Source organism: Dipodomys merriami, unplaced genomic scaffold (genome assembly GCF_024711535.1).
Source record: "Dipodomys merriami isolate MVZ:Mamm:240054 unplaced genomic scaffold, mDipMer1.0.p SCAF_15, whole genome shotgun sequence".
In the NCBI taxonomy this organism is placed as follows: domain Eukaryota; kingdom Metazoa; phylum Chordata; class Mammalia; order Rodentia; family Heteromyidae; genus Dipodomys; species Dipodomys merriami.
Genome location: NW_027202826.1, coordinates 6550803 through 6575610, shown reverse-complemented (window position 1 = coordinate 6575610; position 24808 = coordinate 6550803). Strand labels below are relative to the sequence as shown.

Below are 24808 nucleotides of genomic sequence, written 5' to 3'. Positions count from 1 at the left end.
TTTTAAAGCAAGACAATTTATGTTTTGAGTTTTGCCTCTAGAGAAGTAGCATTCATAAGATTTCATGCTTGGTTCTCTCACTCTAGGCTTGTTCTCATGCTCTCCCTTTTTGGAGACCGTGTCTGTAGCCTAGGTAGGACTTGAACTCAACATTCTCCTACCTTAGTCTCCTGACTTTTGGGATTGTGTGTGAACATTTTCTTACAATTTTTTGATTTTATTGTTCTTTTAATTGAAATGAATGTGACTTTTGAGATTCTGTAAACATTTCTATAAGTCTTTAAGAAAATGCTGATTTACAGGCTGTAGAGTTTTGAAGTAAACCATAGTTTGACAACATTTATGTTAAGGTTGCTTCTAAAATACTTTTTGTTTGCTTTTGTTTTTTGAAAATCATCTAATATTTAGAGACATGGGTCACTTAAATTGTTTTGTAAACATATATATGGATATGAGCCAGACTGAAAGATGTCTTCTTGTTTCCTTTCAGGTGTTATTGTGTTTTTCAAATGGAAATCATTATGATATTGTCTATCCCATAAAGTATAAAGAAAGTTCTGCTGTGTGTCAATGTAAGTTATCACTTTGTGTTTAGGAAAGAAATTATATTCCTGAATTATATGGGCTTAATGAGGATTTGTAGATTAAGAATTTTCTTTTTAAGTAATACATACTGTGAATATCCAAATGACTGAGTAGATCAAGCGTCTGAAAGGTAGGGGCTAATCTCAGCACTGTTGACATTTTGAGTCAGACAGTCCTCAGTCCTCCCCTGTGGGTGCCCTCTTGTGCCCTATAGGGCGTCTAGTAACATCACTAGCCTCTACCAGAAGATGCCTTTAAGACGTGTACCATGTGACAAGCAAATTATCTCCACATTTTCTTAAATCTTTCCTTCAAGAAATTTCTTTCCTTATTTTTACAATAAAAACAGTACCAAAAAAAAAAAAAAAAAGGAAGAAACTTCTTTCCTTGTGGAGAAGACAAAGGGATCTTTCAATTGTTAGGTCCATTGTTAACCTGTTGTGAGAAACAACAGGTTTCTCATCCAAAGCTGTGCAATGGTGCCAGTCGAGCAACAGATTTACTTCTGTTCTTAAGGTAGCAGTAACCAGTAAAGATACTTGTACTGAAAGTGATAAAAAGTTTAAAAGGCTTGTTAGATTTTGAGAAGGCCCCAAATAAAAGTCTACCCTGCTTGTCTTGGGCTGTGTCTTCCCCCATGTTCCCTATCTGTCATAGTCTGTATTTAACCTGTGGGGGAAAAAGTCTGTGTAGCCTGCCACCCTCCTGTATTTGAAAGTGTGGTGATAAGGGGTGCATCTCCTTTTACCAGAATCTGGAAGAAAGATGGTCTGTGACAAGCAGGACTCTGGGGGATTCGTTTAGATGGTGAGCACCACTGTGCATGAATTCTTAGTGCACTTTGTTTCCATAAAGCTCACTGTAATTAAGCTAATAAACAGGAGTTGTCAAATCCATGTGGTTTTCAGTTTTTGTTAAAGTAATTTTTCCTTGTTTACTGAGAATCTGTTTTCTAAGAGCGTATTTTTTTATATAAAATTAATATCTGAAGCCAGGTGATAAGACAGAAGCATATATTTTTTGTGTGCCAGTACTGGAGCTTGAACTCAGGTCCTTGCTGTCCTGAGCTTTTTCTCAAGGCTAGTGCTCTACCACTTAAACCACATTTCCAATTCCAGTGTTTTTGGTAACTTTGTGTGGATTCAAACCATGAGATCCTCACATCTCAGCCTCCTGAATAGGATTATAGGCATGAGTCACCATTACGCTGCTCATGTTTTCATTTTATAGAAATGTGAGAAGTGACTTGTCCAAGGTTATGGGAAAGCTAGCATACTATGCTGTTTTGTATTTCTCTTTCACTCCATCTTAATGCTGCTTAGTGTAGTTAAACCAAATCTTTTGATTAGGCATGTGACATCCCTAAATGTGTACATCCTATTGTATTTTGTGTGCTGAGATTACATGAGAAGATGCAAAAAGCTTAAGCACAGTAAGGGGAGTGTAATAATTGCTCAGTATGCATGTTTTAGCTTTCCCTGTTGTTACACTTGATTCACAGTTCTGTTACTCTTTTTTATGTTTTTGTTTAAAAAAATGACATTTTTCTAAAAAAACATTTTAAACTATGATGCATAGACAGAAGTTCTTGTTGCTTTCAGGGTCATTTTTGATTATGTTACTGACCATAAGATAGCACAGATGTTCACTTTGGATTTTAAAAGACTGAGCAGTATAATCACTTTCATCCTATTCCTACATTTTTTTGTAAATGCCTGCAATTAATATTGTATAAAATCTTTCTTATTTATTTCAGCTCTACTTTATGAATTGTTGTATGAGAAGGTATTTAAAACTGATGTGAGTAAAATCATGATGGGACTTGAAACCTCTGAAGTAGTTGATGAAAACAACGGTGAAATATCAGATTCAGAGGATGATAGTTGCAAGTAAGGGTGAACTTAAATCTGATCATATCTTTCTAGGACCATTTAAAAAACATTTTAGTTTTGTCTCATATATTGTTAGTGTTTATAAAGTAACAATCTTTGTTGGTATTCATAAAACAATAATCTGAAGCTTCTTACCCTGCCATTAATTTTACCTAGTTTTTAATATATTTGAAGGTTGTAAGTTCTTGGATTTTTCTTCCTGGCCTGGTCTTGAATCTCGATTCTCTGGATCTTAGTCTTCTCAGTAGCTAGGATTACATACATATACTACTGCACAACTCTTGAAAGCTTATATTGAACTTTCATAAATTAAATTACTCTATCTTAAAAATTCTATGTATTTTTTCTTGTTAAATAGTAGCTAGTATTAATTAGTTGAAGTCTTTGACTTTCAGTTACATGTGTATATATACACTAAAACTTGACTGAGTTTACTGGAGTATAGCTCTGACTATTTGGATTTTATTTGATTAGGTTTTTAGAGGTTACATGCAAATAAGCTTTTTTATTCCAAATTTTATCACTACATTTCTTCCTTTTTAGGAGCAAAACCACCACTGCTGCTGATGTGAATGGATTTAAGCCTTCATCAAGCAATGAGGTATTTAAAAAAAAATTGTAATTCTTTTTCTTTTTTTGTCTGTTGTGGGTCTTGAACTCAGGGCCTTGGTGCTGTCCCTGAGCCTCTTTGTGCTCAAGGGACTCTTGAACCACGTGAACCACAGTGCCACTTCCTGTTTTTGAGTGGTTAATTGGAGATCTCTCCTTAGGCTGGCTTCAAACCACGATCCTCAGATGTCAGCCTTCTGGTAGCTAGAATTAGAAGCATGAGCCATTAATTCTTTTAACATAAACTCACAGGGCTTTATGGTCTTCTGGGGTATATTATCATTAGTATCAGGATCATTTTACTAGTTATAAGTTTATAAGTGGCACCTTGATGTTTTGAGTTTTTTAAAAAATTTGATTTTATTTTTGTATTTATCTGAAACAAAAATGTTTATAAAGCATTCCAGTGTTAATTGGACTTCCTCACTTTCTTGGCTAAGGACCCAAAGAACAGTGGGAACTCTGCTAGCCTTCATCTTTCCAGAAAGGTTCTGAAGTCACTCAACCCAACAGTCTATCGAAATGTGGAGTATGAAATTTGGCTCAAGTCTAAACAGGGTATGTTAAAAAAGAAAAAAAATCTACATTTCCTTTAAGGTGATTTTATGGTACTTGAAAATAATGAAGTAAATTTTACACTTTTTTTTAACAGCCCAACAAAAACGTGATTATTCCATTGCTGCGGGCTTACAGTATGAAGTTGGAGATAAATACCAAGTAAGTAATTTTTATTAATTGAATGAAGGACTGTATGTTAAGACCAAGAGAATAGTTGAGGTCTGAATGTTTTGTAAATTTGTATTTCAGAATGTATGTATATTTTGTTCTGTATATTTTTTTTTTTTTTTTTTTTTTTGTCGGTCGTGGGGCTTGAACTCTGGGCCTGGGCGCTGTCCCTCAGCTCTTCAGCTCAAGGCGAGCGCTCTACCACTTGAGCTACAGCGCCACTTCCGGTTTTCTGGTGGTTTATTGGAGATAGGAGTCTCACGGTCTCTCCTGCCCGGGCTGGCTTTGAACCGCTATCCTCAGATCTCAGCCTCCTGAGTAGCTAGGATTACAGGCGTGAGCCACCAGCGCCCGGCCTGTTGTGTATATTTTTGAGTGTGCATGGTGGTACTGTACAGCTTTGAACTTGGGGCCTCCCTCTCTGGTTTTTCTTGCTCATGTCTAGGGCTCTACCATTTGAGCTATACCTCTAATCCAGCATTGTGCTATTTAATTGTAGATAGTTTCAACAGACTTTTCTGCCTGGGCTGGCTTAAAATCTCAACCTCCGGCATAGCTGAGATTATAGGCATGAACCACTATATATAATGGGTTTATTTATTTTTAAGTGCCAACACAAGGGCTTGAACCTTAGGATCTTGAACTCTTGCTTGACTTTTTTCACTTGAAGTTGGCACTTGAGCCACACTTCCTCTCCAGCTTTGTGCTGGTTAATTGGAAGTAAGTGTCTCACTACTTTTCTGAAGGCTCTGGGTTTGAACCATGATGCTCAGCTTTCAGCCTCCTCCTTAGTAGGTAGAAATGTAGGTGTGAGCCACCAGTGCCCAGCTTACCTCCAATATTTAAAGTAGAATGGCACGTTAGAGGAGGACTTTTTTCTTTAAGACTAATAAAACATTGAGTATTGTTCCTTCCACAGTGCACAAGACAGCCTCCTCCACAACAAAGTTTTGTGTTTTTTTTTTTTTTTTGAATGAACAGAAGACGCAATTTTATTTGGTAGAGGTAAATGATAGGGAAAACAATAATGAATTATTTGACCCAAAATTTTAATAATGCTAAGATGGAAAGATAATTTACAAGGTTGTTTTTATGGGAAAATATTATAAAAACCCAAACCAAAAATGTATTCCTTTAAAATTAAAACAGCTGACAAAATCATTTCTTGTTGAATTGTGGAGGAAATGGTCTTTATGATAAGTTAGTTCATCTGAAAGGTATCAGATTGTCTGGGATTCTGTTCTGGGTGTTAGTACAGATATTACAGGCTTTGCATGGCATTCTGATTTGGGGTGCTTGAAAAGTGAGAAAAAACACAGGACATACTGCTTGCTTTTGGGGTTATCAGAAGTGGGATCACGTGTGGAAGCTTTCAGTATATCAATTGTGTAAACTTTCAGTACACCAATTTGGAAAACTTGAAAGAAAACAAAACAGAAGAATGAATTCAGGGCTTAGAAGTCTCACTACCCAACCATCTTAACAAGAAAAGAAGATTGCTTATCTTATAGTTTGACTTGCTTGTTATTTTAAATCAAACATAGTTCCTTTGAAGTTGTAATTGCTTTTGGCAAAGTAGATGTTATTCATAGAGCAGATGGTTAAACAGTTTTTACTACCATTTGACCATTTATTGCATAAAATATAGTAATCAGGGGCTGGGATGGTGGCTCAGTGGTGGAGTGCTTGCCTTGCATGAATGAGGTCCTGGGTTCGATTCCTAAGTACCACATAAGCAGAAAAGCTGGAAGTGGTGCTGTGGCTCAATTGGTAGAGTGCTGGCCTTGAGCTGAGGGACAGTGCCCAGGCCGAGTTCAGGCCCCATGGCTAAAGCAAAAAAAAAAAAAAATTTCTGTCTGTCTAAATATCGTGTGTGTGTGTGTGTCTGTGTGTTTGTGTGTGTCTGTGTGTGTGTCTGTGTGTGTGTGTCTGTCTGTCTGTCTGTCTGTCTCTATCCTGTGGCTTGAACTTGGGCGCTGTCTTTGAGCTTTATTTGCTCAATGCAAGTGCTCTGCTATTTCTGGCTTTTTGAATAAAAGCATCTCATGGTCTTTCCTGCCTTGTTTGGCTTTAAACCACAATCCTCAGAGATCTCAGCCTCTTGAATAGCTAGGATTTTAGGCATGGTTCCTGGCTAGTTCAAACTTTATAGAACTCAGTAAAAAGACAAGTGTCTTTTTAATAAGAAATGAAGTAGCTGCTTTGGGACTTGGATGTACTAGTAAATGTTAGGATGACTAAACAGAAAAGTCATTAAGTGAAGTTTGTTTCCTGGGGCTTTAATTGGTCAGTACACAATGACTATAGAAGTGTTAAGATTTACTCTGTGTTAGGATAAGTTGATCAGTTTAAGGAGGAAAATGGTCACGGGGACACAATGTTAAAAATTGGATAAAAACTGGAGTAATGTGTCCAGTATCCTGTGTGCATGCATGCATGCATGCGGCCGTGCAGGCATGTGTGTGGGGGGTGGGGTGGGGTTTGAACTCAGCTTCTCTTGCTTGGCTTTTTCATTCAAGACTGGCACTCTACCAATTAAGCCACACCTCTGTTTTCCCAAGGTTATAATATAGGTGGTAAGAAGAAAAGCCAGTTCTGAAGGCTCAGATTCAAGACTAGCTAGTTGATTTTGGTCTCTTATTTAGAGATTCAATAGCTTGTCTGTTTCTTGAGTTATTTAGAAAAACAGGTTAGAAAAAATATTGAAAGGATTTAAAAAAGTTTTTCTTTCAGGTAGAGATAGGAAGATGTGGGAGCTTAGGGATACAGACTTATTTATTGTACCTTTTTGAGCTTCTGTTTTTCTTAACGTTTTCACTTTAATCTGAAGACAGTAAGATTTAGTAACTGATCATTGGTGCAAAGGAGTCAAGTAACTGGTTTTTATTTCTTGCATTGTTCAAGCAGGTTAAGTTGGATCACAATGGGAAATTTCCTAGCACAGACACCCAAGGGGGTCATTCTGAAAATGGACCAGTTTTGGTTGAAGAAATGGGAAAAAAGTATGTACTGTCCTCAGCTAAGTCATTCACTACCTCTTACATTTAACCTGTTTTATAGTCATGAGCATTTCTCAACAGTCCTATGTATTTGCAAATTCAATGAAAAGTATTTCCCTGATAAAATTAATTTGGTCAGATCTTTAGAGAAATAGTTCGACTTCACAAATTGAGTATTTGCCATGTTTGCAAATTTTAAAGAATTCTTGCTGTATTCACATTGTTTAAAATGCACTGTAGTTCACAAAAGCAATTTGAGAAATTGAGTAGAGTGTAATGTAAAAGAGCTTTGGAGATCAGATAATATATCCATTTCTGTTGTCATCTAGAACTTTGAGTTCATGCAGTTAATACTCTGTAAGTGCTTGTTAGATGGTTATTGACTTGTTAATACAGAGTTAGTTTAGTTCAGTTGGTCCCTTTATTGCGAAAATGGTAATCACACATTGAGCTTTACTAAGAGAAATTTACACACATACATAAATGTAAGGAATACAGTACAGTAGATTCAATATATAATGACAAATACCCAGTATTAGCAATGCATAGTATTTGGCAATATTTTAAAATCCATCCAATATTTTTAGTTTTGCAAATGGGAATGACATTGGATTATTTGAAAGCAAAGCTAGACATTGCACTTTTTTTCTGATGTTTACATGTGTGTCTAGCATAGTAAACCTCCCTAGCCACTTCAACTATAGAAGCATTTGGTAGAAGCAGAATAACATCCCTTCTTTAGTCTTTCCTTTAGATTGTATTTAAGGCTAGGCTTCTGTTTTCTGAGTTAGAAAATGTACTTTTCACTTACGTCATTTTATTAGAATTTTTTTAGTTTTGATTGTTCTAATGTGAGAACGATGAAAATTTTTTGGTAAGTAAACAATAGAATACTTATGTAGAATATTTGTCTTAGTGTTCTCACTGGGAGTATTGTAAGATACTGTGTCTTTTTGTCCTTGTGAAGACATGTACCGAAGAACCTCAAGCCACCTCCCCCAGAAAGCTGGAACACAGTGTCAGGAAAGAAGATGAAAAAACCTCCCGCTCCTGGACAGAATTTGCATTCTGGTAAGAGCATATCCAATCCAGTTGTCATTTCTTTGAGATAGGCACAGTGGCATTGGCTTTGTTTATAATAGGGATATTATGAGTGACTTCTGGATTTTTGCCATAGACATGGATTACAGAGGGCCAAAGAACCCAAGCAAGCCAATAAAAGCCCCGTCTGCACTACCTCCTCGACTGCAGCATCCTTCGGGAGTCAAACAGCATGCATTCTCTAGTTACTCTTCAGGGTCCCAGACTCAGAAATCTTCCATTGAGCACAAAAATCTCAGCAGGACACCTTCTCAGATCATGAGGTAATTCTGGAAATCAACGGAGATGTTTTTGATATATTTGCCATATTACGTACACTTGTTTGTTCATATGAAGTATTTAAAATGTTGACAAAATTCTGAGGCTTTCAGTTCTTTGTAATTCTCTCTAAAGCAAAGTATTAACTAATGTAGAAAAGAGATTTTTTTTAAGCAAGTTTTTTTCATACAATGTAGGAAGTTGTATTTTAGCAAAACCTTATTCTGTTACTTAATAATATTCCCTAGAATGCGGTAAATAGTGAATTCCGAATTTTATTCTTAAGTTCTTAGAGCAGAAGGGTGCTCTCATTTCTTCAGGAAATTAAGGCCACTAACAGTGTTGGTTTACTTTGTTCTAGTAAGTTATAAGTATTTGTGGTAATGTGTATTACTGAATAAAGCCCTACAACAAATTCTAAAATGTCGGATGTCAAACAGTTATGTAGCAAAATAATAGATAATTGTATTATAATTATTTGTGGTAATATGTATTACTGAATAAAGCCCTACAACAAATTCTAAAATGTCGGATGTCAAATAGTTATGTAGCAGAATAATAGATAATTGTATTTTACGTATTCTAGATTTTTGTTATTACTGACAAGGATGTTTCATTTGACAGAAAACCTGATCGTGAGAGAGTTGAGGATTTTGATCACATGAATCGAGAATCTCATTATTTTGGCCTCTCCCCAGAGGAACGCAGAGAAAAGCAAGCTATTGAAGAGTCTCGTTTACTCTATGAGATTCAGAACAGAGATGAACAGGCTTTCCCAGCCCTTTCTGTATGTATAAACAGATTTTCTTTTTCTGGCAGTAGTGGTGTTTGAACTCATAGCTTCACACTTGCAAGGCAGGTGTTCTGACTGAGCCATGTTTTCAGCCCTTCTTGTTCCATTTTTTAAATTCTCATTTAAAAGGTAGCATTTGTCTTCTTTGCCCTGGTTTGCCTTGAATGATAATCCTAATATGTAAATTCCATTCTATAGCTGGCATGACAGGTGTGCACTACTGTGTCGAACTATCTTCTTAGAGGTTTGGAGTTTAGACTATCTCCCAAGTAGCTAGAGTGCAAGTGTGATTCACTGGTGTCAGGTTGGGAATTTTACAGGTTATTTTTTTTCTTCTGGATTTCTAGAGTTTGGATTCAGGACCTTAGCACTTGATAGGCATGTACTGTGCCATTTCAGCCATGCCTCAAATCCTGGAAGTCTTAGTATAATTTCTGTGTTAAGCCGTAGGTCCTGATAGTGAGCCTAGTAATTTTTAAATTGAAAGTCCCTTAAAGATGAGTAGAGCCGACCATGCTGCTGCATTCCTGTATTACAGGTACTTGTGAGGCTGAGTCAGGAGGTTCATGGATTTAAGATCAGTCATGGGATACATAGCAAGTTTCAGAACAAAAAGGGAGTACTTTTACTTGCTCATTCTGGGGCTTTTTGTTTGTTTGTTTGTTTGGTGGTACTGGGCTTTGAACTCAGGGCTTCACACTTGGTAGGCAGGCACTCTTAACACCTGCGCCACTATGCCACCCATTTTTGCTTCACTTATTTTTCAGATAGGGGCTTGTGCTTTTTATCAGGGCCAGCTCTGGACTATTATTTACACCTCCTAGAACTAGTATTACAAGTATGTACCACCATGCCCTGATTGGCTAGTAGTTTTTTTTGTTTTTTGTTTTTTTTGAATCAAGCATGTTAAGCATACAACTTGGAGGTTCATTATTTAGTTAACACTTTTCAGAGTATATGCATATAATCAGGAAAGTCACTTCGCACTTTACTAGTGGGACTAGTGAAAGTTGTTTTTCATAGTGTTTGGGGACTGGAGATGGAAGAACCTGTACCCTGTTGTTTTGTCCTTCCTCTGTGTGTTAGACATTATCTTTTCTAATCAAAGATGTGTGTGTGAGCTTTCAGGCTTCTTAACTTTGTATGTGTGTCAGGCCTCTGTCAGAGGGGAAAGTCCAGTACCACATAAGTGTATGAATTATTGGCAGGATGGTAGAGTGATAACTAACTGGTTCATGTTTTGGTGTCCTACAGATACAGTGCAATGTCATGGGAGGCTACCCGTGATACCAGGACGAATGTTCAACTCCATATATTTAGTTCTTGGCCTTCTGCTTGTGGAATTCCTTGGAGTTGCTCATCTGAAAAGATGCAGTGTAGGGGGTTAGTCCTTAGTGTAGGGGTTAGTCCTTAGGAATTAATGACTAGAGGTGCCCAAATCCGTGAATGATAGATGTTTTTTGTACTCATTTTTAGTCTTAGTAAAATTGATTGAATATTGGCTTAGGCTTTTTTCCCTAGAAAATAGGATGGAAATCCTCTTCCCACTGTGAAAAGTTTACTAAGAGTGATATAACATTAATGGGATTTTCAGTGGTAGTTCAGTTTAAAAAGCTGACTGATCCAGTTTGCTTGTTTGACCAGTTAGAAGGTTGGAGTTCACACAGAGCTTATGTGACTTTTCTCTTGACAGTAGCATTTAGTGGTTTGAGTTAAGCAGAATGTTATTATTAAAAAAGGTTTTTAACTAACATAATGCACTGGTGTACTGTGGCTGCTAATCTACCCCTAGTTTTTCTCTGTATGATTGTTGCTGCTTCACTGTATTCTTCAGAGGTGGGTAGATGGGGTGTTAATATTTGCAAATAAATGTAAGTTGCAGGGTAAAGATTTGTCAAGGTAGCTTCTGAAAGGGGGATAGCAAGACGTCTTAACTACTTACTGGACTGAAGGTCTGATTGCCTAATGCTTTGATTCAGTAATCAGATTATTAATATAGAACACAGATATGATTCTAGGTCATACTGTTTCAGAAGTATAAAAATATAGGGCTGAGATTTGTGATTTTTAGTTAGAGATCTGAATAAGATAAAACTTTTGTTCATATAATCTAGAGTAATTTTCAACACAAAATGTTGTGTTTTGTTCATTTTACAGAGCTCATCTGTCAGTCAGCCAGCTTCTCAGAGTAGCAACCCATGTGTCCAGAGAAAATCTTCACATACAAGTGATAGGAAAGGAAGCAGGCGGAGAATGGATGCCGAAGAACGAAAAGATAAAGGTATGCATTTCATTGTTTCCCCTTACTCATCTATGTCCTTTGCTTTTAGCAAACATCACTCCCCTGCAGTTTGAGCAATCCAAAGTCAACAGAAGTAAAGGTTTTAAATTGAGCTTTGTTCTTAGTATTCATGTTGAAATCTTACAGAATCTTGCTTCTTGCTGTTCTGATGTGCCTCATTCCTTTGGCCTGTATATCCATTAGCTGTTTTATTATCTGTAGGTAAATAATCCAGGTGTAGATAGTAGTGTTCCATCCCAAAGTGCAAGAGGAGTGTGATAGCCCTCTTGCCAAAGTTTAGAAGCCATAGAGTGCTTCAAGTAAACAGGTGGAAAAAAAAACGGAGCTATTTTGAGAGATGGATCAAATTGTTTTGACTTGTTTTTCACTGTATTATTAAGAGTTGATTTATTCTGCTGTTGTTATTGTCTTTTGTGCCTGCTTTATAAATATAATATAATATATATATATATATATATATATATATATATATATATATATATAATGAGGGAAAAGTATTTGTGGGCTTTTGACTAAGGTTCTATGGAATGTATTCCAAAGGTGGGGGAGTGAACAACTGTATTATAGATTGAGAAAACAAACTTTAAAAATTTACTAGGTAATTTATCTAATGTTACATACCTGACTGTTGGAAAGAAATATTGATTTGAGTGGAATGTTAAATACTGTTTAAAGAACTTTTTCACTGACAACATAATTCAAATAGTACTTTTGACTTTATCTTCATATTTGGTCTTCTGCATTCAAACCTGTTAATTGCTTCTGCTTTTTAAAAAATGTTTTTATCTTGTTACAGAGTCTACTCATGGACATACTCACTTGGATAAAAAACTTGAGTCAAGCACATTGGAGGTAAAGGTTTAAAATATAATTTCATCTTTTCTTTAGTATTAGGGAGAAGTGAAGGAAAGATTTCACTGTTTTACAGTTCTACTAAAATGAGAAAGTAGAGGAAAAGGAGAAATTATTCACGAATTGTACTACCATCTTAAGTTGCTGTTTCTGAAGCCATTGCAAAGTAGCTTTTCCCTCTAATTCACAATACACAATAGACTGATACTTTTAAATGGGGGAGGTTATATTGTTGGAAGCCATGACTCAAGTTAATGGAGGTTTGATAAAGATATACCCTAACAAAGCTAGGTTACTTGTTGAAAACATAAAATTAGAAAAATCACGAAAATGTCATCAAAAAGTAATGTGGTCAGAATGTGAAGTGAATTATAGAAGCAACCAGTTACCCCAAGTTAACCCACAGTTACCCCAAATCTTTGAGATACAGAATTACTTTTTTCTTTTACTCCCAAAGAATGTTAGTGATGATAAATGTACAAGAGTTTCTTCACCATCAAAGTCAAAGAAGTTAGAGTGCTCGCCTCCCACAGAACAAGTAAGTAATTTGTTGTATTTGACATGGAATGTTCTAGCTTTTTTTTGGTTTGTTGGTTGTGGCGCTTGAACTCTGGGCTGGGCTCTGGCCCTGAGCTCTTAGCTCAAGGTGAACGTTCTACCCCTTGAGCCAAAGTGCTACTTCTGGTGGTTAATTGGAGGTAAGAGTCTCATGGACTTTCCTGTCCAGGCAGGCTTTTGAACCACGATCCTCAGATCTCAGTCTCCTGAGTAGGATTACAGGCATGGGCCACTGGCACCCTGTGAGTTTTTAAATATATGCTATCATTTTAAAACGCATATAAGAGGACTGAGAGAATTAACAATTTGAGTGGTTATTATTTTCTATTTATTTATTTATTTATTTATTTATTTATTTATTTGGTTGGTTGTAGGGCTTGAACTCTGGGCTTAGGTGCTATACCTGCGCTCTTCAGCTCAAGGCGAGTGCTCTGCCACTTGAGCTACAGCACCACTTCCAGTTTTCTAGTAGTTTATTGGCGATAAGAGTCTCACGGACTTTCCTGCCCTGACTGGCTTTGAACCGTTATCCTCAGATCTCAGCCTCCTGAGTAGTTAGGATTACAGGCTTGAGCCACCAGCGCCCGGCTATTTTCTGTATTTTTATTCTGAATAGTCAGTCTAAATTGTTGTCGGCATTGATGTTATAACTATTACATACCTATTTGGTTAACATTTGAGTGAGTTGTTTTGTGCCAGTATTGTGGCTTGAACTTCTTGGGGGTTAGACACTGTCCCTGAGCTTTTTGTTCCACTAGAGCCACACCTGTACTTCTGGCTTTTTGGTGGTTAATTGGAAATAGCAGTCTTATTAATTGGAGACGACAGACTTTCCCTGCTGGGTCTGGCTGGATTCTGAGATCTTATCCTCCTAGGATTATGGGCATGAGTCACTGGTGCCCAGACTTGGATAAATTTTTATTTCTTTACCTTTTTATGGTGCTTTGAGTTAAGTTGAAAATGAGAGTTTTGGAAGAAAACTGTATTTGTGGTTGTGTGGTGTTTTTTTTTTTCAGCTTTTACTTGTCTATCATTAACTTTTATTAAAGCCCAGGATGGCTTTGAACAAAAAATTGGAAGTAGACTTGTGGCTCAAGTGGTAGAACTCTAGCTTTAAGTGAAAAAGTCAAGCAAGAGTACAGAGCTCCAAGTACCAGCACAAAAAAGATCAATAGCTGATCAAAATATCTTTTTGTCCTTTTCTGCTACCCCATTTTTTGAAGAAGCCAGCAGAACATGTGTCTTTATCAAATCCAGCTCCCCTCCTAGTTTCTCCAGAGGTACATCTAACTCCTGCGGTGCCTTCTTTACCAGCCACTGTGCCCGCCTGGCCAAGTGAACCTACAACTTTTGGACCAACAGGTAAGACAAAAATTTAGAAAATCCTACCAGTCAATACAAGCCTTTTGTCTACAAATTCTTGATTGAGCATCTCTGCATGACCCAAGAAGCTTGACCATAGGGAGGGTTCAGTGTGTGGAATCCTAGTTTCTCATTGGTCTTCTGTTTGGCTGAGCTTTAGTGTTAGAAGTCTCAGTTCATGTGGGTGGTGGGCATTGAGCACACAACACATCCTAGATGAGTGCTTGAGCTAGTTATCTCCATTGTTGGATTTGTCTGCTCAGCACCAAGTGGCAGCAAGATTTTATGCCTTTACCATGGTCTCATCCATTGTGTGACTCCCAGTTGGACTATTTGTAGGACCTGTGTCTTGCGCATGTTTTTTTTTTTTTTTTTGGTTGGTCATGCGCTGTGTTGCTGAGCTCTTCAGCTCAAAGCTAGAGCTCTACCACTTGAGCCACAGCACCACTTCCAGTTTTCTAGTGGTTAATTGGAGATGAGAATCTCACAGACTTTCCTGCCTGGGCTGGCTTTTGAACCCCAATCCTCAAGATTTCAGCCTCCTAAGTAGCTAGGATTACAAGAGTGTCCAGCTTACACATGGTTTTGAGAATTGTAGTTAGAAGACATGGATAGGCTTAGTTCCTGTGTTTCTAAGGGACCTTCATTGGTAAGAAATCCTTTGAATCCTTAGCCTCCATATTATCTATCCATTATAAATGGAAACATTATTGTTTATAGCATTCTAGAAATTCCATGTTTCTAGAGTAGAAGTATTTTTACTCTCTCATTGTTTTTGACTCCTTTCTTTCTCTTTTGTAGGTGTTCCTGCTCAAATTCCAGTTTTGTCAGTGACACAGACTCTGACTACTGGACCTGATTCTGCTGTGTCCCAAGCTCATTTAACACCTTCTCCAGTTCCTGTGTCGATACAGGCAGTGAACCAGCCCTTGATGCCTTTGCCTCAGACACTGAGCCTTTACCAAGACCCACTCTATCCTGGGTTTCCTTGTAATGAAAAGGGAGATCGAGCCATTGCACCACCTTATTCACTGTGTCAGTCTGGTGAGGACCTGCCTAAAGGTGAGATCTTCCTCTGTTTATCTATTTAACAAATTGATTTAGTGTGGAATGGAAAGGTATATTAAGCCACAGGAAGGACTTACTTGAGAAAGATAGCAGGGGCTTGGTTTTCACTCCTAGCCATTTGGTCTTTCACTCCTTTTTCAGATTGGTTTTGTTAGAAAATGCTTTTCTATGTGTGTTGAATAGTGACTCTCCTATGGCATTCTTTTCATTAAGCAGTGTTGAAACTTTTAAAAAACTATATTGCCATTTTTATTAATTTTTGAGATAGAATTTTGATATGTAGCTCAGGCTGGTTTTAAGTTCTGAGCTCCTTTTTCCTTTAGTAGAAGTCCAGATGTTATAAGCGTATCTATTATTTGATTTAGTTGTCAGTAATCTTAACATTTACCAACATTTTACCAACTTCATAATGTTTTTTAAAAGCTACACAGTTGAAAAAGAAATACAATGAGCACCTGAATTTCCTTCTCCCAGATTTATTTTTAATGAGAAGACAGTTTATTTTGGGATTTAGATGTTAATGTAGAGAAAAGCTGTAGCAAACCTGGACTTAGTCTATAGGAAAATCTGATGTTTAGCTTTCCTGCAACTTTTGGGTTGTTTGTAACAGGCTAGAGGAAACAGCCCGTTTTAGTTAGACATGTGTACATATGGATTGAAGATGATGAATGTACAGTTTCAGTGAATGATTATTTTGTTTTCAGATAAGAACATTCTCCGATTCTTCTTCAATCTTGGTGTGAAGGTATTTATATTTTATCACTTCAAAGTTACTTTTAACTTTTATTACTATTTAGTGTTAACTGTTAATCTGAGATTTACTAAATATCACTATTTTATGAAGTAGCATTTCAGTACTATTCACATTTTCGTGTGGTAGAATTTTCAGTTTGCTTACTTTCCCTCAATCTGATGGTGCTTTAACCTTGGGAGGACATTCCTTTTAGTAAATGCTGCTTTTGCAAGTAGCCCAAGAAAGGGTCCTCACTAAAGAATTGGGTGAAGAGCTAGGTTAAAGTGGTGCTTGGTTTTCAGGTATGTAGCCCAGGGAAAACCATTTAGTATATACAAGCCTAGCTTGCTTTTTTTTCTTTTAATGGAATGGGCTCCTATTTTTCTATCAGCCTTAATTGTTGAAGGGATCGAAGTAACATGGATGAGCAGAGCAGTCCTTTCGGAAATGGTCGGTGTAAAATTAGTTTTTCCTAGGAAGAGAGTTGGAGGTCTGTTCTTTTTCGATCTTGAATGAGTTTCTGTGGGTTCTGGGCACTTAGAATATGAAATGAAGTGTCCTCTCCTGGTCTAGCGACCAGTTTCATAAGTTTTTGTGTTGTTATGCATTGGCTAGTTTTATGTTTTTCTAGTTAGTGCTGGGTTTAATTAATTAGCCAATTGGCTGGTCATATTTTCTTCATATTTTGATTTTTCACTGAACTCCATATAAGGAATTGGGAATTTCACTTTTGAAGTTAATCTTTGAAGTTAGTCAGAAGTCTAAATTAATCCCTGCCTTTGGAATGCTCTCAGGGTCCTAGAATTGTGGAACCTCTACCACTGAAGATGATGTATTCTTTGTAGCCTTTTCCTATAGATTAGACTTAAGCAAGTTAACTTACTGGGTCATACAGCCTGTGAGAGAGCTAGGATGTGGGTCTAGGTCTAAACTGCCAGTAATTGAAATACTTTTTCCTGTCAGCCTCTGTATGTGTTTTCAGACAGGGGCAACAAATGGAGCCTGGAAATAATGACTTAATTTTCCAGTTCTTTTTATATTGGAACTGATCTCCTATTTGGACTGCAGGCTTGGGAAACTTAGCTTGAGCCTAATGTGTCTCTCTTTCAAATGTCTGTTTTATTTTCTTTTGTCTCTTTCAGGCATATAGTTGTCCTATGTGGGCTCCACATTCTTACCTGTACCCTCTGCACCAGGCCTATCTGGCAGCCTGCAGGATGTACCCAAAGGTCCCTGTCCCTGTGTATCCTCATAACCCTTGGTTCCAAGAAGCACCTCCTGCTCAGAATGAAAGCGAATGTACTTGTGCTGATGCACACTTCCCTATGCAGACTGAGGCCAGTGTTAATGGTCAGATGCCACAGGCAGAAATTGGGCCGCCGCCATTTTCTTCCCCTCTGGTTATCCCTCCATCTCAGGTGTCTGAAAGTCATGGGCAATTGTCTTACCAGGCTGATCTTGAATCTGAGAACCCTGGGCAGCTGCTTCATGCAGAATATGAAGAATCACTAAGCGGCAAGAACATGTATCCACAGCCATCCTTTGGACCCAGTCCATTCTTGGGCCCGGTTCCCATTGCACCTCCTTTCTTTCCTCATGTTTGGTATGGGTACCCTTTTCAGGGATTTATAGAAAATCCTGTCATGAGGCAGAATATTGTCCTGCCTGCTGATGAAAAAGAATTGGATCTGCCCCTGGAAAATCTGGATCTGTCAAAAGAATGTGCTTCCAGCTCTGCTGTAAATGAGTTCTCAGAAGCCCAGGGTGAAGGTGCTCACTCTTTGCCTGAAGTAAGTGTGAGCACCAAGCATGAAGGCCGAGCAGAGCAGTCATCCCAGACACGAAAGGCAGATCTGGCGCTGGCTTCCCTTCCTCCTGGAGCTGAGGGCAAAGCTCATCTTCCCACTCAAATTCTAAACAGAGAGAGAGAAACTGTGCCTGTTGACCTTGAGCCTAAGAGGACCATTCAAAGTCTGAAAGAAAAACCAGAAAAAGTAAAAGATACTAAGACTGCTGCTGCTAATGTGGTTAGCTCTGGGGCCAACTCTATGGATAGCAGAGTGCAAAGACCAAAAGAAGAGAGCTCAGAAGATGAAAATGAAGTGTCTAACATTCTGAGAAGTGGCAGATCCAAGCAGTTCTATAACCAAACCTACGGAGGCAGGAAGTACAAAAGTGATTGGGGCTCTTCTGGTAGGGGTGGATATCAACACGTGAGAGGTGAGGAGTCCTGGAAAGGGCAGACAAGCAGAAGCCGAGATGAAGGTTATCAGTACCATCGAAATGTCAGAGGACGGCCCTATAGGGGAGATAGGAGGAGATCAGGCATGGGAGATGGCCACAGGGGCCAACATACTTGATGATGGCTCCTTGTATTTTAGAGCAGAAGCCTGTTCTTGGGGGGAATATTTCTGAAGGCTTTAAAAGAAAAACATACGAAAAGAAAAACCCAAATTGGAACTCTCTCCTCCCCTCCCTTTACCCTCATTCCCATTCTGGACAAGATTTTGGACATGAGTTCAAGGGGCAGGTGAATTTCTGGCATTGCCATATTTCTTATTCAAAATCTTTATTGGGTGATTGCCCCCATAAAAAGTAGAACCTAAGTTTGTTAAAGTATTTTTTATAAACGACTTAATATAAACATAGATTTAGTGTTTGGTTTTTTTCCTTGTATAAATTTGATTTCAAATGTTGGAAATGTGTGCTTTATAGTGACAAGAAAACCATTTGACAACACTATAGATTCCAAAACATAACATTGCACCAAATAGAAATGTATATTTTATTATGCAATGCCTTAGTCATAAACTGGCTCAAACAGTTCTCAGCCTCAAACACTGTCTTTAAGATGCTTCCAGCCCAAAGGCCTTTCATCTCAATATCTGTCAGACTTGAATAAGGCAGCCTATTAACCTGTGTCTTAGAAATGTTGTATATAGTTCTTTTAATATCCATAGGGTATATTTTTGAATTTTGGTGAGTATCTGTTGAACTTGAGATTGCATACAAGAATAGATGTTTAAGAAACAGTAGGAAATCCAGTGAAATGGCTGTTTCCACCAAGAATTCCTAGCACTGGTGTAAATATCATGGTGCCTACTCGAAAGAAATGTAGATGCTATGCATTTTGGAAATAATCTGCATCTGTTAAAACTGCAGAGGTTTTTTTAATGCCACTTTGACACTAATGCACTGACAGATTCTAAATATTTTGAGAAGAAATGTTAAAAGTTTTTAGCTTGACAAGTTTCTATAGAAAGATTACTGTTTTATTTTCTCCTTGCACCATTGGTTGTGTTTATCACTTTACGTTTGCATGTTCTACTTGTCATGGCTGGAATTACTGTACAAAATATGATTGTGATTTCTAGTTCTTTTCTAGAGGACGCTGCTAGATGATGATTTTGCTTTGCATTGGATAGTTTGCTGTTCTTGGGGGTAATGTGTTTCTGATCCTGCTTCCAGGTTTTGCAGTATTCACAAAGTTCCCTTTGCATGTTGCACTCTTGTTTTCATTTGGGAGATTGAATTCTGAATTAACACAGTATTCATTCATCTGTGTTGCTTTGTAAAAATGTGTTTGTTTGTACATACTAATGTGAAAACGCATCCTTACCCTTCCCCACACCCCAATCCTGGGGCTTAAACTCGGCCTGGGAATTGTCCCTGAGCTGTTTTTGCTCAAGTCTAGGGCTCTATCTCTTGAGCCACAGCTCCACTTCCAGCTTTTTTTGTTTGTTGTTGTTTGTAATTTATTATAGATAAGAGTCTCACTGACTTTCCTGCCTGGGCTGGCTTTAAACTGTGATCCTCAGATCTCAGCCTCCTGAGTAGCTAGGATTACAGGTGTGAGCTACCGGTGCCTGGCTCCTACCCAGTTTGTTTTTTTTTGAAATATGTTGAGATACCTTCTGATCAGGTATGCTATGCAATAATATACTAGTATTTTTCTTTGCATGGCCTGAATAATATGTTCAAAAATAGATGTGATGGCTCTTTTCATTCTTTTAAATAACAGATTCTGTAAATGCAAATATAATTCACTTGAATTTGACAAACTAAAACTTTTAAGTTTTTCTGGATTCTCTGATAATCTGTATGGATGTTTGGATGTCAGCAATGCTCTGAGCTCTCCACTGTACTGTAATAATGGTTATTTACCTCTGTGCTGTTTTAATTCCCTAATGGTCTGTGTAACTGCTGATATGAATATTGATTAGCATTTAGATGTTTTGTAACAGAATTTTAGAGAGCACTTTGAAAGATGGCATTTTATTATGATGGTGCTAGGTAAAAATTTGTGAAGACTGGGATTGTTGTGTGGCAAAGAAAAACACTGATGGAGACCTTGTTGAGAGGAATTTCTCTTTTGTCACCATCTAAGCTAGAACAAGCAGTTGTTGAGGGCGCTGCCTGCTGAAGCCAGTTTTTTTTGCTAATATACATGGTTAAATTATGGCATTAGATGTTTAGAGGGTCCTCTTTAGGCCATGCTTTTTCTTTTTTTTAGATGTAGGAGAGCTTGCTTGACAACTTTTACTATGGAAATCACATTTTGATATAGATAGCAGATTTAAAAGTTTGACCTAAATTTTATCTCAGGAGTCCGAAAGAAATTGCTTTTCCACTGTCCTTCGTTTTTTTGCTTGGAGTTGGATCTATTTCTGAAAGTGTTTAAAAATTTGATAAGAAAGAATAACTGCTCTTTACTGTCACTGTGTTGGACCTTAAAGAACTGAATAAGCTGGCTCTGGAGGGAGGCACAGACTTGCTTTTTTGGGGTCTAGCCAGAATGGTGGAAGCACTAAGAACTCCAGCAGGTGGAACTTTCTGCAGTGAAAGAAAGAACATTGACATGTGGGAGATGTCAAATCATCAATCATTACATGAAGGTCAGGTTTGTTTTCTGTTTTTCAATTTAGCCTTATGCTGAGGTCAGACTAGGGCCAAACAAGCTTTTGTCCTCCTTCATAGTAGCTATGTCACTGTGTGTTAACATCTTTCCAGAGAAAAAAGGCAAAAGGGGAATACTGAGGATCATTATTTAGATTTGAAATTAATATTATCAGATAACATTTTGAAGAATAAATATTTAACCAAAGCTTACTTGTTTTAGTTAGGTGCTTTTGCTGAACTTCTGTCCAGCTCTTTTCTTTTAGCTTTAGATCTCTTCAGGTTTGTTTCCTGTCAAGTCTGTCTGCAGTCCTTGCCCATGTGCTCCTTGGCAGCAGGATACTGGCAGCTGAGTTGTCCTCACGATGCTTCCCGACCACTTACACGTCCATTGTTCACGGCCGACCTGAGCTCAGACCCTGCCTCCATCTGACAGGAGTAGGTTTCCTCAGATCACCATGCAGATTCAGCCTATTTGATGCAAACTCTTGATTGCAGTGTGTTGTTTCCTTTGTGACTCGAGGGTGAATTAAAAATGCCTGTGAACTGCAAACTTGCGTCTGATTGACTTGGTGCAATAAAGTTCCTTTCTAAACATTTCTGGTTTAGAAAATACTCAGCCATCCTAGATACTAGCAATATTTATTTTTGCCTCATTTGTTTTACCTTCAGTCTTTCACTTATGGGTACTAAGCAAGGTCCATTCTAGTGTATAGCTGGAGAAAATGCAGATCTGGCTACACTATTTCTGTTTACTGTGTTTTGCTATTTTATGTCTCAATCCTGTTTTAAAAATCTTAATAATGCCTCACTTCCAGTATGTCAGTTTCAAGGTTTTATTTACTCCTACTGATTGGGACTTTTAAAAAAGATATCCCCTTCTCTCCCCATGCATTTTTAGGAAGATCTTTTACGGGGTGGGTGCATGTCTTAATGCTGGGAGGCAGCAACTTTGGGGTTGAATTTACTTGAATGGATTAAAATTGCATTGTTACAGAGCTAGAAAAAAATTTATGTATGAAAAATACTAGCCTTACACTGAGTACAAATAATACTTATAAGCATGTGAAGATGTGATCATTTGTGATGTTACTTGTAAAAAAATATACATATCTTTTGAAGTGTTTAAAGAAATAGTACTTTATATTCTTTATCATATCACTTTTTGTAAGTGTTGAATATATTCCTGTTTATTTTTCTATGTTCTGTTTTGTAGCCTTAAGAAGTGTTTTGAACATATTCTGAATGTATAAAATAAGAGTAAATGCCCTACATGGTGTGATGCTGCATTCTATATAAAACTGTGTGTATATTAAATTTTGTCTGCTGATTCTGCTTCTGATTCTTTTGTCCCAGGGTAACCAAATAATACAGCGAGTAAATTTGTTCTTTTTTCCCCCGTCCTGGGACTTAAACTCTGAGCCTGGGCACTGTCCTTGAGTTCTTTAACTCAAGGCAAGCCTTATTCTACCGCTTGATCCACAACACCACTTTAGACATTTTCTGAGTACTTTATTGAAGTCTCATGGACTTCCCTGCCCTCGTTAGCTTTGAACCACAATCTGCAAATCTCAGCCTCCAAGTAACTAGGATTACAGGCATGAGCCACCCACACCCAACTAGGTCAGTATGTAAATCTTAATCAGTAGTACACTTCTAAGATGAAATGGTTTTCATGGTATTTTTCCATCTGTAAGAGAATGTAAGTATAATTAAAACTGAATTTTACAGCCTATTCTCACATGCATACAGATGAAACTCAGACTAAGTTCCTAAGGTCATATCACTAAGTGGTAGAATTTGGACTTGAACCTTGTTCTGAGTGGTATTACAGATAAAACTTTCTACATAATTTTCAGCTGCTTTCAGAAGAATGAGGATGCATACATGACGTTTTAAAATCCAGGTTTTGGTCCTGCGTTTTCGCTTAACACTAGAGCTCTACTACTTGTGCTACAGCACCATTTCAGGGTTTTTGGTGGTCAAATTGAGAGTGGAGTCTGGTTTTGAACCCACTTGGATCTCAGCCTCTATAATAGCTGATGACAGTGTGAACTGAAAGCCTAAGTCACATCTTAAGCCACCCAAGAATATTGTCAAATGAATGCCTTAACACAATAGGAACTTTCAGGAAGCAGAATCAAAAAGCTTGGTGGAAAACTGGTTTTGGCATGGGGGGGTGGATAAGCCACAAGGCCAAGCTGCCGTCTTTTTTTGAGACTTAAGTGAAGCATCTCAACCACGGGGCGCAGGGGGAAATAGAAGAAAAGGGATTAAAACAAATCTGGCTGTGAGCTAGTGTTTACCAAGCTAAAGGAAGGGAAGTCAAAGGGACTTTACTGGTTACAGCCCTTACAGAATTGGTCATTCCACAAGTGGATAGATAAAAGATGAGCTAGCACTCCTCATGGGGTGCCTGAAAAGGTCAAGCACTGAGGATGTAAATAATAGCAAGTTGATAATGGGTTTTCCTCTATAGACCTGTGCCATCTTAATGTACAGGCTCTTGTGAAAGGCCTATACCAGACAGTTTAGGCTAAGTGTTGTACAGAGGAACTACAGATGCTACGTATACATGCTCCATAGAGCTTTTTAGGTAGATCCTACGGGCTTCCAACGTTTACCAATCCTCCCATTCAACTCAAGGTATCACAAACTTAAGGCAAGTGGAGAAACAGGTACTTGACAATTCATGAAAATATGTTAAGTGACTACTGGCAGGTATGCAGTGTTTGGTCTCAGAAGTAGCATCTGTATCCCTGCAAGCTTCAAGATTGTTCTACATCACTTTTTTTTTTTTTTTTTGGCCATTCCTGGGGCTTGAACTCAGCCTGCCTGGGCGCTGTCCTTGAACCACTTTTGCTCAAAGCTAGCACTCTACCACTTCAGCCACAGCGCCACTTTTGGCTTTTATTGTTTCTATAGTACTGAGAAATTGAACCCAGGGCTTCATGTATGCTAGACAAGCTCACTACCACTAAGCCACATTCCCAGCTTATCACCTTTAAGGAAAGCAGGTTATCCAGAAATACATGAATGTATCTGGTCAACACGGCTTAACTGCAATATGTACAAATTTTTCTTATGGTTAAAACACCCTGTCATCAATAGAGTTGTGACTTTATGGAATAGAGGTGTGACTTTAAGCAGTGAAACTATTCAACATCTGAAATAATTTAACTTGTCCTTAAAAATAGGAATTATCTCGGTGTAACCTTATTATGTACAAAACAAAATACTTACACCTCGGTATGTGCACTAGAACAAAGGATGAAATAAATACTGGTAATCTGAGAGGGTAGGAATAAGGGAGATCGTATTTTATTCCATATACTTCTGTATATATGCATTTTCACAACAAACATTTGTAGATTTCTCACATAACTTTATTTTTCATTCTACTGGGTCAAGATAAACCAAACTTTCTATCCCTTGTTTGCATGATCAAGGTTTAAGATCTAAAAATCTTGTCAAATCTCCGATTTTTCTACTTTGCCTGGACCATTAAGCTTATAGTAAGGTAAACCCTCTTGCTCATTCATAGGTTAATTGCAATTCAGTGCATTAGTAAGGTTTAATGTCTTCTGTATGCAAACTTAGAAATGAGTATGTTTGGTACACAAAAGGGTACTTTGCATTGCTTTCCTGTATTAATGTTGCCACAGGGCAGGTGGTTTACAGTCCTTGGCTGTCCCTCAGATAACTAGTCTAAAAATACACAGATAATAGGCACCAGCTTAGGGGACTGTTAGTCTGTAATTTTAAGGGAAACAAATATTCTTTAGAAATAACTTCTCCTACATCTTGATCAGTGATTATATACATGTTTTAAAAAAATGACTGAAAATAATTATAGAATCTTACAGAATGCAAAAACTGAAAAGTTAGGGTTCCCCCTACCCAGTGGAGGAGGTGCTGAAATATTTTCTCATGATGTCTGAAAGCACCAAAAAACATTGAAAGCAATGTATAAGTTGGTAACAAATACCATTTTCTAATAATGGTGTTTTGTAGTAGACAATCTTCCTGGGAAATCACACACTGATAGCATAGTGCAAAGACTGCATACAAATA

The 24808-nt window shown here is 37.7% G+C and overlaps 1 protein-coding gene across 4 annotated transcripts in view; it reads left to right on the top strand.

The window, feature by feature from the left end:
- Otud4 (OTU deubiquitinase 4) overlaps positions 1-22064 on the top strand; it is a 34299-nt gene extending 12235 nt beyond the window's left edge. For 2 of the 4 annotated variants that reach the window (XM_070022140.1, XM_070022144.1), the window contains exons 6-21: positions 491-572; positions 2342-2474; positions 3021-3078; positions 3527-3644; positions 3739-3803; positions 6717-6814; positions 7779-7882; positions 7989-8175; positions 8795-8957; positions 11121-11244; positions 12062-12117; positions 12575-12655; positions 13899-14037; positions 14839-15099; positions 15810-15850; positions 16981-22064. In XM_070022140.1, the coding sequence (XP_069878241.1) occupies positions 491-572; positions 2342-2474; positions 3021-3078; positions 3527-3644; positions 3739-3803; positions 6717-6814; positions 7779-7882; positions 7989-8175; positions 8795-8957; positions 11121-11244; positions 12062-12117; positions 12575-12655; positions 13899-14037; positions 14839-15099; positions 15810-15850; positions 16981-18198 (2928 nt within the window). In that variant the 3' untranslated portion in view covers positions 18199-22064. The remainder of the gene's footprint in view (positions 1-490; positions 573-2341; positions 2475-3020; positions 3079-3526; positions 3645-3738; positions 3804-6716; positions 6815-7778; positions 7883-7988; positions 8176-8794; positions 8958-11120; positions 11245-12061; positions 12118-12574; positions 12656-13898; positions 14038-14838; positions 15100-15809; positions 15851-16980) is intronic. The other 2 variants (XM_070022141.1, XM_070022142.1) reach the window with 2 other exon arrangements.
- The last annotated feature ends 2744 nt before the right edge of the window (positions 22065-24808 follow it).